The 16,250-nt window shown below is 36.9% G+C and overlaps 2 protein-coding genes across 2 annotated transcripts; both read left to right on the top strand.

Moving 5' to 3' along the window:
* Nucleotides 1-219: 219 nt before the first annotated feature.
* On the top strand, nt 220-15,807 carry LOC127104879 (uncharacterized). The gene is made up of 6 exons (XM_051042023.1): nt 220-311; nt 12,493-13,181; nt 13,331-13,457; nt 13,560-13,838; nt 13,945-14,046; nt 15,316-15,807. Exons 2-6 carry the CDS (start codon nt 12,493-12,495, stop codon nt 15,805-15,807), a joined length of 1,689 nt encoding a protein of 562 aa, XP_050897980.1. The 5' UTR covers nt 220-311.
* LOC127104881 (uncharacterized) lies at nt 3,242-5,077 on the top strand. Its single transcript, XM_051042024.1, has one exon. The coding sequence runs from the start codon at nt 3,242-3,244 to the stop codon at nt 5,075-5,077; it is 1,836 nt and encodes a 611-aa protein (XP_050897981.1).
* Nucleotides 15,808-16,250: the final 443 nt, after the last annotated feature.

Genomic DNA, 16,250 nt, shown 5'->3' with positions numbered 1-16,250 from the left:
TTGGTTTAATGAGTATGAGATAGTCATATGTTTTATGTTTTCTGAATGTAGGTTTTCCAGAACTATCGGCTTTGTGGATGCTGGAATCAACTTTTCTTTGCAAGTTTAGTATTGTTTCCAAATATGTTTAAAGTCTCCTTTAAGTCTGAAACTACAAAAATCAAATTATTTGCTAATTGGTTTTCTGAATGTAGGTTTTCAAGAATGCTCATCTTACTCAGTGGAGGCAGTAAGCAGTTGTTGAATGCAAGTTAATTTGGAACCGAAGCACTATATCATCCGGGATTTTGCAAAGACAACTCTTTCTCAAGGTTAGTCATCCCTATGTTAATTTGGAACCAGACTGAACTGTTAGTGTTTGCAATAGTTAGTGTTTGCATCAGTTAGTATTTCTCAAGGTTGAGAATTATTTATGAATTGATTTTGTGGTTATGAGGAGGCTATGGAATTTCCTAAGTTCTGCTTAATTATTTCTTATGGGGTCAAACTAAAAGAGCTGAAAAAGTTTGTGCTGGTTTAGATTTGTTTTTGTGGAACCAAGGTTTCTGGTATGTTGATGATATTGATGCATGTTTTCATCCTTCCTCTTATCTTGAATGTCCTTCATGTGGTTCTCTTGATGATGTTGCCTCCGAGTAATTTCCAGTTGTTGCATTGTGTATTGATGATGCGGCTGCTTGAGTGCTTTATAGATGAACTCATATCTGTAGTTTAGTTTCCCTTTTGTTGCTTGATGTATGTCCTCTAATGCTCTAGATTGTCCTGTTCTTGATGAGATATTTGTTGTTGAGCCTTCCTTGCTTCAGGCTGAAGGTGATGTTTTCATTGTGCCACCTGATTTGGCTGTTGTGCTTCTTGAATTATCTGCTGTGCCTGCATTCCATAACTGATTTCTGATGTGAGTTGCAGTGCCAGTATCAGCCATTTGTAACAATCTGTGTGTCTGCTATATATTTGTGACCTGATTATTAGTGGTTGTTTTCTAACTGTTGTTGATGTGTCTTAGTTAGTGCTTTGCTTGCTTCTAGTGACTGCAATTGAGAAGTGTTCCTTTGTTCTGTCTTGTGTTGTTGTCCTGTTGTGCATTCCACGAATTCGCGATATAGGGTTCGAAGAGGTTAGAATGGTGATTTATGTTAGAACGTTCGAAGAAGCCGCAAAGTTATGAGAGAGTGAGGTTATAGTCATTTTTCAATTCTGTTTGCAGGTGATTTGCTTGAGAAGTTTGTTGGGAAAAGTTGTTAGGTAACGGTTTAGAATTTGTTGTGAAATTCGGTTAGTTGATTTTGGTCATGAGAGAATGATGGTTCTGTTAGTTGGTTCCGTTAGTTGTGAAGAGTGAAGGTTCAGTTCTGTTATAGGTTGGGAAGAGGAGTTTTGAAGTTTGTTATTTTCGGAGCGGTTGTTTTAGAAACCTGGAAGTTAGAAGTTGGTTAGTGAGGTTCAGTTTCTATTAACAAAGTTAGTTATTAGTGAAAGTGGGATGCTTTCAAAACCGTGCGTCTCATTGACATTCATACGAAAATAACAATAAGTCAGTGTGGTTTACAAACCTGTGGAGAAACCAATAGGAACTAACTGAATTAATATTACTAATACCAAAATTCAATTACAGTGGTTTTAACGGAAATGTACAAGAAATCCAAGTGTATTCTAACTGACTTGCTAATTAACATGCCGCATCATACATTGACAAGCTTTTAACGACAATATAACCGGAATTTCAAGCATTTCACATAAGCAAATTAACAAATAAAAAAACTAACATAGACTAACAGGGAGAATAATTACTAATAATTTTTTAATAACAGGAAGTCACTAACCCAATCATTTCAATAACAGTTCCAAATTTCCACTTAACTGTTTCTTAGTGTCCTAACAGGAATTTTAACAAATTAACATCCTCACAGTCTTTTTTTACTAACTGAAATTAACCTGCATAACTACATTCACATAAAACAAGGAGGGAAAATTTTACAATTTGCATTTCAGTTACATTCCACTTAAATCTCAATTTCGATTCAACTAACTTTTGAATTTCTAAACTAACTGAATTTACAATGGAATTTAATTTCAAAACAGAATTTGAGTTAAACATTTCACTCACCAAATCCACCTCTAACAGATTTTATAACTTCTCATAACAGATCCTAACTAACTAATAACCTCTAACAGAAACAAAATTGCTGCACAGTTTCTGTTATGAACTTCTTAGCTAATTAAGTGTTAGGAAATTAATTAGTTGAATGTGTTATTACTTATTAGTAATGTCAGCTGTGAACTATTGTTGAAAGTCTAATAGTTTGCTTCTGTTAATGTTAATGTTGAGTTGTTATGACTTAAATGAAACCATGATATGCTTTTATTGTGGACTGCTATTAGCGAACTGTTTGGTGATTACTGAATTTCTGTTAGGATGGAGTTAAGTTTCTGTTAGATTTCTTACTTGAGTTAAGTCTGCTATCAGTTAGTATGTTGTGTTTTTCTCTTTTCGGTTTCCCTTGGATTGCGAATTGGTTATGTTGTAAATGAAATTCTAGCATCGGGATATAACCTTTCACCTTTGTGGCATTTGATTCGCATAGATTTTGTTTATATTTCGAATTAAGTTCTATTCTGTTGTTGTGATCACTGTCCCAGTGTTGTGTTTTTTTTCTGGTTTCGAGGCGGTTGCTTTGTGTATCGGCTACCTTATGCGTTTTGGTTGCGTATGTTTGTAGGTAGAAGTTTTGTTTTGGTTTGTATGTTGATTTGTGTTGGCATGGTAATAATTTGGTACTACTGTACATGACAGTCTATATAGTGACTACATACTGCAAGTTGTTAGTTATTTCCATTAACATGTAGTTTTGGTTCAGTTTACATTATAAAATAAACTAAGAATTAAGGCTTACATTGTTTTAGTTAGATTTCAGGAAGTGAGTACAATAGCTTATTGGATTTGTTAAAATATACAGCAGTTTAATAGATTTATAAATCTGTGCAGCAATTTTGTTTACGGTCTGAAATAATAATGTACAATAGTATTAAAATTTGGTAGTTCGTCATGTTTAATTTTTGAACCACTGAAAATAAAATAAAAATCCCTTGGAATGCATGTATTCTATTCTCTCCTAATACCCATTAGGAAGTTATCTGATTTTCTCCTAATACCCATTAGGAACTTATCAGCCATTCATTTTTGTCTAATATATGTTTTAATTTTCAGTGGTTGACGAGTTAATTGTTTGCCTTATAGAAAATGGATCGTACTTGGATGTACGATAGAGTATATTCCAATAGACACGGATTGAAAGAAGAGTATGTTCGCGGGGTTAAAGACTTCGTAAAGAGGGCTTTGAAACAACCTATTTGTAAATCTGAGGGAGGGATAAGGTGTCCGTGTATAAATTGCAAGTGTCTCAAGATAAGAACACCAACTAATGTTAGACTTCACTTGTATCGAGATGGATTTCAACCAGACTATTGGATTTGGACTCAACATGGAGAAGTAGAGCTCAATGTTAATACAAGGAATGATTCAAATAGTAGTGAGCATGTGCATCATGATGACCAAATTGAGGCAATGAATCAGATGGTGTATGATGCTTTTAGGCCTTATGGAGTATTCTCTCACGTGAATGATAACATAGAAGTTGAGGAATATACGGAGGATGAGTTTCCCAACGAAGATGCCAAACGATTTTATGACAAGTTGATATCTTTCAACAAGCCCATTTATGAGGGAGCTACCCAATCAATATTATCAATATCTACTCAACTTCTTGAAATTAGGTCTAATTGGCATGTACCACAAAAAGGTTTAGATTTTGTTGCACAAATGCTTAAAAGTGTATGTCCGGTTCAAAAATGCTTGCCCGAGAACTATTACCAAGCAACACAGTTGGTATCTAAGTTAGGGCTAAAGGTTGAGAAGATTGATTGTTGTAAGAATGGTTGTATGTTATATTACAAGGATGATAGCAATCTATCAGAGTGCAAATTTTGTAATGCTCCTAGGTTCATTCCTCGCAAGACTGGCATGGGAAAGTACAAAGATATCCCAGTGAAGAGGATGTTCTACTTCCCAATCATTCCCAGATTACAAAGATTGTATGCATCAACTGAGTCGGCAAGTGAAATGAGATGGCATCACATGAACAAAAATAGTTCCAACATCCTTCGCCACCCGTCAGATGGAAAAGCATGGAAACATTTTGATAGTGTATATCCTGACTTTTCTAGGGAACCCAGAAATGTAAGGTTGGGTCTGTGTTCAGATGGTTTTACTCCTTACATTCAAGCGTCTGCTTCTCCATACTCATGTTGGCCAATAATAGTTACTCTGTATAATCTCCCCCCTGAAATGTGCATGACCAAACCATACTTGTTTTTGGCATGCCTCATACCCGGACCTAAAAACCCTAAATTAAAGATAGATGTCTACTTGCAACCATTGATTGATGATCTACATCGATTGTGGTCCAATGGAATATTGACCTATGATATATCTACAAAACAAAACTTCATCATGAAAGCCTGCTTGATGTGGACAATTAATGATTTTCCAGCCTATGGTATGTTATCTGGATGGGGAACACAAGGTAAATTGGCATGCCCTCATTGTATGGAACACACTGATGCTTTCACCTTGAAAAGTGGCCATAAGAATTCCTGGTTTGACTGTCATCGTCGTTTCTTGCCATCTAATCACTCCTTCAGAAGGAGTAAAAGAAGTTTCCTAAAAAATAGGGTTGTGACCAATGAGCCACCTCCCATTTCCACAGGGAAAGATATATGGGCGGTAATAAGTAATTTTCCAAAAGTTACTGAAATTGGATGGGAGGCGAAATGGAAAGAATTCGAAGGGTATGGAGTGGATCACAATTGGAAAAAGCGAAGTATTTTTTGGGATCTCCCATATTGGAAGGATAACTTGTTAAGGCATAACCTCGATGTGATGCACATAGAAAAAAACGTCTTCGATAATATATTTAATACTGTCATGAATGTTAAGGATAAAACAAAGGATAATGAAAGGCAAGAGAAGACTTGGCTAAATTATGCTTTCGCGGGGACTTGGAGCTCCAACCCTTAGAAAACGGAAAGAATGGTAAACCAAAGGCTAGTTACACTCTAACCAAATCTGAAGCCAAGTTGGTTTGTAAATGGCTTAAGGAATTGAGAATGCCAGATGGCTATGTGTAACACCTCAAAATTTGCCCTCCTCTCTTGGGACTAAGCATTAACATATTGCATATCATTTTAGGGCATTAGGCATTTCATGTTGCATATCATGTGGTTACATTATGCAAGCCATCTTCCCAAGTCTTAATCAGGAGGTAGGAAGTCAGAAAGTGCAAGCCTAGGGTTTATTGACTGATCATGGCCATCTGAGGATTGGGTTGTGAATTAGGGTTGTATGATTCCCAAGGGTATTGGTCTTCATCTTGATTGAAGTGATACATCATCATCATCATGGGTGGGTGTCATCAAGAGATTGGAGAAGATTCCTTGAGATTAGGGTTTTGACCACTGGTCAACCCTAATCAGTTGCATTGGGCCAATCAGGGCTGGATCAGGAGATGAGGTTTCTGATGGTTATGGGGTTCATTCTATGATAATATTGTGCTTATTGAGGCTAGGGTTGCACCCTTGAGTCATTTCAGTTGGAGATTGGGGTTAAAATTGATCTATGCATTGCCAGATTCATCTATCAGATGAAAAGTCAACTGTGGTCAACTGTACATGATCTGATGGATTTGGAGGTGGAAATGAGTTGAATACACTTCATTCATGTTGGAACAAGTGTTGAATGACATTGCAAAGCTTAAAAATGAAGAAAATCAAGTCAGGACAAAAACTGCCAAAAATAGCAAGTGACTTGTAACTGAAGTTTCAAAAAATGGAAAGTTTTTGACCTCAAAAACAGATGTCCAAGGAAGCTTCAAATGAAAATTTGTTCAACATGAAAGTTGTAGATTTTGTTCTCACCTTTCCAAAAAGTCCAAGAACTTGAAAATCCCATGTATGGTTGGAAAGTTATGGCTCAGTGAAATTCAAAAATGACCCGTAATCAGGAGGCCATAATTTCCACATACTTTGTCCAAATTGCAAGTTCTTTATATGCGCAAACTCCATTTGACATGTACTTTGAAGGTGCATCATTGGATTTGTTCAAAAATGGCCAAGGCAAAAAGTCACTTTTCAACTGGACAGCTGAATTGGACCAGGGGCAAAATGGTCCAAATGTCAAAATAATTGGAATTTTTGAATGGGACTTTTTCCAACACCTCAGGAATGGCATTTTAAGTTTGTTTGAATAATCACTTTGTGGCCAGAGCATTTGGTTTGGAATGTGGTTTGGAAAGTGAAATGGTGAAAATTGGACAATTACCACACACATGTGAATTTGAGAAATACTCCACCAATTGGAATGAAACAAGTTTCTACAGTCCACATATGATATTTAGAAGGTGTATGTGCTGTCACTGAGGTGGCATGAGCTGTCTAAATGAATTGACCATTTTGCCCTCACTTGTTAATAACCACTTTCACTTAACATTACCATTTAACTAATTAACTTGATTAGTGAGTGATTAAGCTACCATATATATTCATAATCACTCCATAATCATAACAGAACCTCACAATTACCAAGATTGGATCTGAAACTTCTTCATTCTCTCAAAATTCCACCAAGAACACCAAGCTTCAATCTCAAAATTCATCCTCAATTCTCAACCGTTTTTGGTGATTCTTTTTGATTTGGACTCCTTGCATCATCCTCTAGCACTGTTTGTGGTATTTGGAGCGTGAGAGGGATGGAATCGTGACTGCATTTTCAAGAGCATCCATGGTGAAATCGGATTTTCGAGCTTCAGAAACAATATCAATTGAAACGGAACACTCCTATCACTTTCCTCATCACTCTAGTGCACCTGTTTGAAGCTAGTTGGCGCAAAGAACACGTACATACAGCTGCCATCTCCAGGTACCTTTGAAATTCGAATGTCATGCCTTGCCAAATGATTGTGTGCGTGTTGTAGGCCATGGATTGTAGAGCATCATGATGTATTTAGAATCGCAAATGATTGATTGTAGGCTACGAAATCTAGGTTCGAAGTTTTGGTAGTAAACCCTAAGTTGTTCGATTTGGAAAATATAGCAACAATTAGGTTGAATTAGGTTCATATTTAGATTCCTCGTAGTTAGACGGTTCCAACGAGTATTCATTTGCTCGTTTTGGTGGAGATTGCATGTTCGTCGTTTTTCTGGAAATTCTGGAAATGACGTATGAAGAAGACGAAGTCCTCTGCGCAAAAGTGTGTTCAATCCAAATTTCTGTTTGAATTTTCAAAATTCCTGTTTCCCGCTCCCGCTTAAAAGATTTACCAAAATGCCATTTGCTTAATTTAATTAATTCAAATAAATTCTAAAAAATTGCTAACACATTAAAAAATTCATAAAAAATAGTAAAAAATTCCTAAAAATATGGAGATTTTTTCCTTGACTTTGTTGACTTGTGTAGGATTTTTTTGACCTATTGGTCAAAGTTGTGCATGGCAAAAATATTATTTGGCATAGGCTTTTCTAATGTATGTCACATTTTGATACATTTTGGCAATTTGATCATGAAATACTCATATCATAAAATAAATGGCTGAAAATTTTTGTGGTGGTTCTTGACTCATTGAGGATTATTTATATGTAAATTTCATGAATTTTTGATACCTGGTCAGAGAGCAGCAAATTCTGGAACTTAGGTGTGACAATTTGTGTCACACCTCTTGATGTCAACTTGTTGAATTTAATTGGATAAGCTATGCATGTTAGAATTGAATGAAATTTGGCATGGTGAATTGTTGATATGTTAGGATGTTGTATGAATTTTTGTAGAATTTTTCACTGCCTTTTCTAATTGATCATGATTTTTCATTTCTGGTGATTGAAATTGCAAGCTCATGTGATACATGTTGGTAGATTGATTGGGAAATCCTCATGTTGTATTGTATGGCCATGAAATTTGGTATGAATGTTCTAGACACATTGTGTGACATCCCTGTTTTGGTCTCATCCATTTCTTTATTGTTTTCAATGAGATATGAATTTTTGAAGTGGATGTATGCATTGATGGTGTGAACTGAAGCACGAAATGGTGTCTGTTTTTGTTGATTTTCATTGACATGGTTTCATTTGCCCAATTGAGCTCAAATTTGACATGGTAGACCTTGATTGACCCCTGTTTAGGTGTATTTAATTTGAGAATTTTTGGATGTGTTTTGGTATGGTTTTGAATGCAATACTTCTGTTTGTATGCTTGGTGGTTCATTTGACCTCATATGGATTGTTTTGTGCATGAATTGAATATGATGGATGATATAAACATGAGACCAATGATGTTTGCTTGTGTTTGATGATAATTTGATGTTGGATGATGAATACCTTGCTGTTTTGAGTTTTTCTTGCTTTTGGACCCTAGGCTTGGCCTAGTGGTCTAGTTACTAATATTTGCTTGGTTTTTCAGGATCAAAAGCATAATGTACATGGAGAATGATACAAGTTGATTTTAATTGATGTTGTGGATGTTTGTACACTAACATAACATTGTTTTGTAGGTGTTGGAGCTTGGGCTTAAGCCTTGAGCTTGCTTTGTGTTGTATTGTTTAAACTGTTTGATTGTTTGCTGTACAATTTGTCTGATTGAATACTGACTGAGTTTGATTGTTTCCAGGTACTTTAGTTGCTCAGTTCCTTGTGAACTATTGCTTTGCTTTGCTTAAGCAACTTGCATTTGAGGTATAACCTTCTTACTTCATGTAGTCTGGAGACCCGGCTGTTACCGGGCCGGGCAAATTGTCTGAAGTCCTCCTTAAGAGGCAATGCTTGCGTATGTTTATTTTTAAGCCCAAACAGGAAAAGTCCTTCAAAGAAGGCAATTGGTGGAAGTTAGGGACAAGCAGCCTGTCCCCCACTATTCAGTGAGTCTTCTCCTTGCTCCCATTACATGGTTGTAGCATTGAGATCAAAAGGCCCAAGATCTGTTGTGTCAGAGTGTTCGAGTATAAAAGGGTTCCCCTATTCTGGACCCATGCTCATTTGTCAGAAGCTCTCCCTGGTTAGGGATATGAGCTGTGAGGTCTGATCCTCACTTCACCTCTTCATCTGCTTCACCTTAGCCTCGTAATGGCAAGGTTAAGAGCAAACACAGCCTGTACAGACGACTCGCTTCGGCGGTCAAACCCCATTGATTGAGCCTCTTGTTTGGTTATAGTGGGTGTTTTGTGATTATTTGATTGACATGTTTGTTTGAGATGCCTGTTCTCATTTAATGTTGATATATGATGGTATGCTTGTGTGCTAGCTTCTTTCCTGGTTAGGTTAGTTTGCTTATGCAAGTAGGATAGAAAACCGAACTTAGGTGAACGATGCATGACAACATTAGGCTCGAGTCTCAGCTCCCTAGTCGTGTGTCTTTCCCCGGTTTCTGGTTAGCAATTTAGTCCCTTTCAGGGGAACTACATCGCCCTGATCCTCGTTCCAGACGAGGTATGTAGGCAGGTGGTCGTGCGAGACCACTCCGGGCAACCTTTTTCTTTTTTGCGTGTGTTTGTTTGTTATCTGACTGTGTGTTTTGGTTCGGATGCTGACGTAATTCCATCTAGTGGTTGTCGGGCTCCATGTTTGCCACCCTTGCTTGTTTGTATGTTTTGTGTTGTTTGGCGTGCGTAAGCCGAACTACAGTGGCTCTGATTCTTGTTCCAGACAAGATATGTAGGCATAAGGTGCGATGCCTTATCGAGCTCGTTCCTCTTAACCCCACCTGCGTTCCCCGTGTGTGTGTGTGATGTTTAGCAACCTTTTCTTTATTCTAGGACGTGGATCCCGTCGAGTACGACGGACGTGAGGGGTGCTAATACCTTCCCCTTGCGTAACCGACTCCCGAACCTTTTCTCTCTGGTCGCGAGACCATGTCTTTCCAGGTTTCTCTGAGCGTTTCCTTTCCCTATCTTGGGATAAATAACGTTTAGTGGCGGCTCTGTGTGTTTTTATTTTTAGGCTCGCCGGTTGGTTTTTTTCGCAGGATGCGACACTATGCTTCAAACCTCAGTAGGTGTGCCAATGTAGAAAAGGGTACGGTGCATGGGATGAAGAGCCATGATTGTCATGTTTTCATGGAATGTTTACTCCCAATTGCATTCCATTCATTGCCAGATTTGGTTTGGAAACCATTAACTGAGCTAAGTCGATTCTTTAAAGATCTTTGTTGCAATACATTGAGGATGGACGACTTAATTAAGTTGGATGAGAATATTCCAATTATCATATGCAAGTTGGAAAGGATTTTTCCACCAGGTTTCTTTGACTCAATGGAGCATCTTCCAATCCATCTTGCCAAAGAAGCAATTCTAGGTGGTCCAGTACAGTACCGATGGATGTATCCATTCGAAAGGTAATTGTTGTGGTTGATTTTATTAAGTTATTGCATGTTTATCATAAATTAATAAACGTGGAATGATTGAATGTGCAGATTTATGGGAGTCTCAAAGAGGGCAGTGACAAATAAGGCTAGAGTTGAAGGTTCCATATGCAGTGATTATATACATCGCGAGACAAATTACTTTTGCTCTCATTATTTCAACTCTTTCCGTTTGTTGCCAACCATAAATCTTAGTAACAAACCTCATTTAGACAATGATGACATTCTACCTACAATGTCCATTCTACAAAGTGGCGGTCGACCAAGTGGGAAGTCACGAAAATATTTTCTATCTGATAAGGAATGGAAGTCTTCACATGTGCATGTCTTGATAAATTGTGATGAGGTTAAACCATATCTTGAGTAAGTGTGCATCATAATATATTCAATCAAATTATTGATGCATATCATAATAGATATTTACTTATGAATCGTGTGATTTATTTCAGCATATTCTTAGAGAACCACTCTCTAGATATAGAAGATTCATCTGGGCGCATACATATAGAGTTTCCCATATGGCTGAAGAAATATGTAAATGAGGAGACAAATGGAGTTACTAACCAAGATATAATTGCCTTGTCTCGCAGTCCTGCATCAATGGCCATATCATGGAACATGTATTTTATCAATGGGTACAAGTTTCATACTGAAGAATGGAGCAAAGGTAGAAAAACTAGCAATTGTGGTGTGCACGTGAAAGGTCTTGCAGAAGGAGGAAATACTGATTTTTATGGAATAATCAAACATATCTTTGAGCTAGATTACTTTGGTCTGAAGCATAAGATTCCAGTTTTTTATTGTGAATGGTTTGATCCAACAAGGAATACGGGCACAAAGGTTCACCCACAATATAAAACTGTGGATATTAAGATGGATAAACGTTATCGTCCTTATGATCCTTTCATCCTTGCGCAAAATGCAAGACAAGTGTATTATGTCCCATATCCAGAAATGTGTAGAGATATGCGTGGATGGTGTGCGGCAATCACCACAAAACCAAGGGGTCGCGTAGAGATTGACAACATAGAGGATGAAGTACCTTATCAATCTGATGGGATGTTACCGGCGCTACCCAATGTAGAAATTGAAGCAATATCTTGTTTGCGTGACATGTCACAATTAGATGTGTTTGAAGAGATTTTTGATTGCTCTACTAGTGAAGCAGATAGAGGGCATTGATGAAGATAAATTAAGTCGCTGTGCATTTATCTTTTCCCTGTAGAGAACTTTTTCTTTGTTTACCCCTCCTTTGTTAGCAGCATTCCTTTGTATTTGAAATGGCTCCATTTCTAATATCCAATAATTTGGCTATGTAGTGAATCACTATAGTTCTTCCCTGTGCTATCATGCAGTATAATACTTTCTAAAGGTCAGATACAGTTTTCTACACCTTGCAATATCATTTTACATGTTTTTGCATTTATTGATTGATTAATATGAGTCCTGTGCTATCATGCAGTATAATACTTTCTAATGGCTCCATTTATTGATTGATTAATATGAGTCCTGTTTTTATAAAGTTTGGAGATGTATGAGAATATCGTACAACAACAATGAATGTTTTGTTTTCTAGTAGAACTAGAATTCACTTTATATGTTTTATGAATTTTTTTTATTTAGCAAGCAGCCGCCTCCCTTTATCTGTCTTCTGGCATATAATAAAAAATCCACATCTTCTCTGTTGAAACTAGGGGGCATTTTGGATTCTCCATTAAGAATCCGTACTGTAAATTGCTCAAATTGTTTCCTGTAGAGCAGTGTTGTGTTATCAAATATCCGTAACTGCGGCGCTATGGTAGGTATACGTGGCAGTTTTCGGACTCGCCACAGTATGGAGAGGTTTTTGCTGTTGTTGATGTTTGGAGGGGTTTTTGTGTGTTATGATAATGTTTGGCAACTGCATTTGAATTATCAGAAACAACATTGTTTCTTTTCTTTTACTTTTAATTTTATCAGAAACTGCATTTGATAATGTTATGATAATGTTAAGAGTGTGAGACTGACTAATCCTTTTATTTTTATGACAACAGATGACTAAAAGAGGTGGAAAAGCTAAGGTATTAGCACCAGGAAAACTTCAAGAAGAACGAAATCGCATAATTAACAAGAAGCATATCGTTAGGAAACCTGCTCAAACAACATTGTCTATGCAGGATGCATCATCGGCACCAACACCAGCTCAGGCAGCACCGTCCGTGCAGGTTGCATCGTCGATGCCGACATCAGCTTCGAAAAAATCATCTGTGCAGGCTGCATCGTCGATGCCAACACCAGCTCAGGAAGCATCGTCCATGCAGGTTGCATCATCAATGCCAACATCAGCTTCTAAAAAATCGTGTGTGCAGGCTGCATCGTTGATGCCAACACCAGCTCAGGCAGCATCGTCCGTGCAGGCTGCATCGTCGATGCCAACACCAGCTCAGGCAGCATCGTCTGTGCAGGCTGCATCGTCGATGCCAACACCAGCTCCAACTGTAGTACCTGTTCATGCCACTACCTCTGAGAAATTCAGTTTTATGCCTACTCCAACTTTAAGCCATCAAACAATGGCTGGCCCTCAAAGTATAAACCTTCAAACAATGGCTAGCCCTTCAAATTTGGCAGAGGAGGAAGATGTGGATGCTGATGAGGATGAGGCGGTGGGTCAAGAAACTATTACCCCTCTTGTGCCAACAATAGATGAGAATGGGAAAGTTATTATAAAACCATCTGGTACTGGGTAAGTCATATATATTCTCATAATTTAATAATTTAGTAGTTTTATTATTGTATTTTGTCTAAAATATATATAACCTGTTAAGAAAGTTGAGAATATTACTATCCATATGATTCTTAATAATTTAGTAGTTTTATTATTGTATTTTTTAGGCTAGTTCCTGCCAAAGAAGTTGCTGGTGCCATTAATTATGCGATACGCAAACAATTTTATAAACCTATACATCATTGGTCTGCACTCGATCCTGATACGAAAGCTGATTGGTTTAAGTTGTTTGGAGTAAGTATTTATTGACTTTTGTCACTTAAGTTGATCAAATTATATTTAAAAAAGTAACTAATTGGTTATTAATATTAATTATGTGATTTTAATTATTTTTAGGAGAAGGTTTCGTGGGATCCTTTCGATCATGCATTTGTCTATAGCGCATTTGAAAAAAAAGGAAGAAAACGATTAAACGACATGTTGGGGAAGGCGAGGAGAAAAGGGACTCGACCTTCATGGATTGGTGATGATGCTTGGGTTGAACTTCAAACTTATTGGAAAAAGACCGAGTTTTTGGCTGTGTCTTCTCAAAACAAGACCAATCGAGCTTCCGCAAGAGGCGGAGCAGTCCACACCACAGGCCGTAAGGCTCATATTGATGTCGCACTTCAACTTGTAAGTAATAAAATCCTAACAAATTATTATTATTATGAAGATTCTTTATATCTTGACAGTTTTACTCGTATTCTGTATTGATTATTGGATTATTTGATTTTTGTAGTCACGTGAACTTCAAAGGGATCTGTGTCCCGATGAGTTATTTTTAAAAACACACAAGAGGAAAAATGGTGAATGGGTTGACAGTCGTGCTGCATCTACTTATGTAAGTTCTCGTAAATTTTACTGCATCAATATTTGCATCCATGCTTTCAGAAGCAGACTTATTCAAATTAAACTCTCCAAAAAGGATCTAGTTATCCATTTTTATAGTCTAATGTAAGTTAGATATAATAGCACAAGTCCTATGTTTAACTATCAGTTTGAAATTCCTGCAATCAGTTTGCTGTGCTGTTTGATATTTGTTTGAAATTCCTGCATCAATATTTGCTGTGCTGTTTGATATCAGTTTGAAATTCCTGCAATCAGTTTGAAATTCCTGCTTGTGTTATCTTGCTGTTAAATATTCCTTACTTTTTCAACCTACTGACAGTGACGTGCTAACAACTCAACATTACTCACTAATCCGACTCCTAACACTAACAGAAATCAAACATTCAATTAACCATGCTAACCACTAATTCGAACTATTTTTTTTACTTGCAGTCCAATTAAGGTTGGTATATAATTCTAATAGAGTTTCAAAACTGCTAACTCTATCCATGTAAACTAACTCTAACTTTTGTGATAATTCGTTCTATTAATCAACAAGGAGCATAGTTAGTAATATTTTTTATTAGTTTTTTTGTTTGGTTGTTACACTGTGAGTGAAGTTAGGAAAGAGTTGTTAAAATGCAATTAATTATAACTTCTGTTAGATGACAGTTGGAATGTTAATTCGGTTAGAGTTAATTTGTTAGATGTTTGGACAAGTTGAATTCTGCTAGGGAATCGATTCCATTGAAAATGAAATTCTGTCACATATATTACCTTCTAGATGCATGAGTTTACTAAGTCGATTTTGATCAAATGGAAACTAGCTTAATTGGTTCAGTCACATGAAAATGCTAGCAATCTTGTGGTGCAAATTGATTTGATTCATGATTTATGAAAACCTACTGTTAATTGATTATGCATTATTGTCACACTTATTTGAATATTAAATAGGATGGTTATTACTGTTGGCATTTTATTGAATTACGAAGTTATTGAATCAATTAGGAAATGAATGTGATTGAACAAATTTGGTTAAGTTGTTGTTGCTGCAGTTTTTTATGAAATTGAAACGCAGGTTGAAAAATCAATTAGGAAACTAACTATTACTAACTATGTAACTCAAACAAACTTAGCATTATAAATAGTTAACTGATTCAACCTTTTAACAACATTTAACAAATTCTAACAATTCTTAACAGAGCACTAACTTCTAACCAACATATCATCTCTAAATTCTTAACAGAGCACTAACTTAGCATTATAATGTTGTGTTATGCAGAAGACTTTTAAAGAGAAATTTGATGCAGAACTTCAGCCAACTGAAGAAGGGAATGGAGAGGTTGTTCAAGTGTTAGATGGAGAGCGTGTAAATCAGCTATGGACAGAGGCTGCTGGGGGCCGTAACCGTGGTCGGGTTTATGGCGCTGCAGATTTAGCTATTAATCTAAAACGTGGATCAAAAAGTTTTACCCAACAATCTCAAACTCCTCAACACTCTATGTTTGGGATGTCATTAGAAGCTGAAAGAGCAGCTAGAATTAGAGCTGAACAAATTGCCGAGGCTGCAACGACCCAATTACAAGAGGCTAACGAAGCAATGCGAGCTGCTACCGAGGCTGCAAAAGCTGCTACCGAGACTGCACAAAGGTTGGAGAGGGAGATGAATGCTTGGAAGGAATTTATGATGAAGAAATTTGACACTTCAACTTTTGTATCACATTTTCATCATTATGATGACGATTTGGATGATCAATCATTAGATGAAGATTGATCTTGTACTTTTAGTAGAACGAATTAATCTCGGATGTGATTACTTTTTGTGTATGTTTTTTGAAAGTTAATGTGGGTAGAACTTTTGTAGTTACTTTCACGAATGTTTAAAATTGTTTCCAAATGTTTTACCATAAATATGATATTGTGGATTGAAAAAATTTGTTCGAGTGAGGTTGTCATGTTGCAACCCGTTATTGTCCTTTTTTGTTGACTTTAGAGTCGGTGTATGCAAGGCTAAATATTATTATAGACTTTTCTATGTTGACTTTAGGGTCGGTGACACGGACGCTATCTGTTGACTTTTTTTGTTGACTTTAGAGTCGGACCGGCCAACGCTAAACATAATATTGACTTTTCATGGTTTTGAAACAACATAGCGTCGGTTCAATTAGTGTCCGCTTTAGCCTCCGTCTCCCCGAGGCTACGTAGCCTCGGTGTATC

Source organism: Lathyrus oleraceus, chromosome 7 (genome assembly GCF_024323335.1).
Source record: "Lathyrus oleraceus cultivar Zhongwan6 chromosome 7, CAAS_Psat_ZW6_1.0, whole genome shotgun sequence".
Classification (NCBI taxonomy): domain Eukaryota; kingdom Viridiplantae; phylum Streptophyta; class Magnoliopsida; order Fabales; family Fabaceae; genus Lathyrus; species Lathyrus oleraceus.
This window is presented reverse-complemented; position numbering and strand designations above follow the sequence as displayed.

What these genes read in the sequence shown, in the direction of transcription:
- LOC127104881 (XM_051042024.1), top strand. Translation starts at nt 3,242, where the DNA reads ATGGATCGTACTTGGATGTACGATAGAGTATATTCCAATAGACACGGA.
- LOC127104879 (XM_051042023.1), top strand. Translation starts at nt 12,493, where the DNA reads ATGACTAAAAGAGGTGGAAAAGCTAAGGTATTAGCACCAGGAAAACTT. An exon ending in ATAAAACCATCTGGTACTGG is followed by an intron (nt 13,182 to 13,330) that starts GTAAGTCATATA and finishes TGTATTTTTTAG; the next exon opens with GCTAGTTCCTGCCAAAGAAG. An exon ending in GTCGTGCTGCATCTACTTAT is followed by an intron (nt 14,047 to 15,315) that starts GTAAGTTCTCGT and finishes TGTGTTATGCAG; the next exon opens with AAGACTTTTAAAGAGAAATT.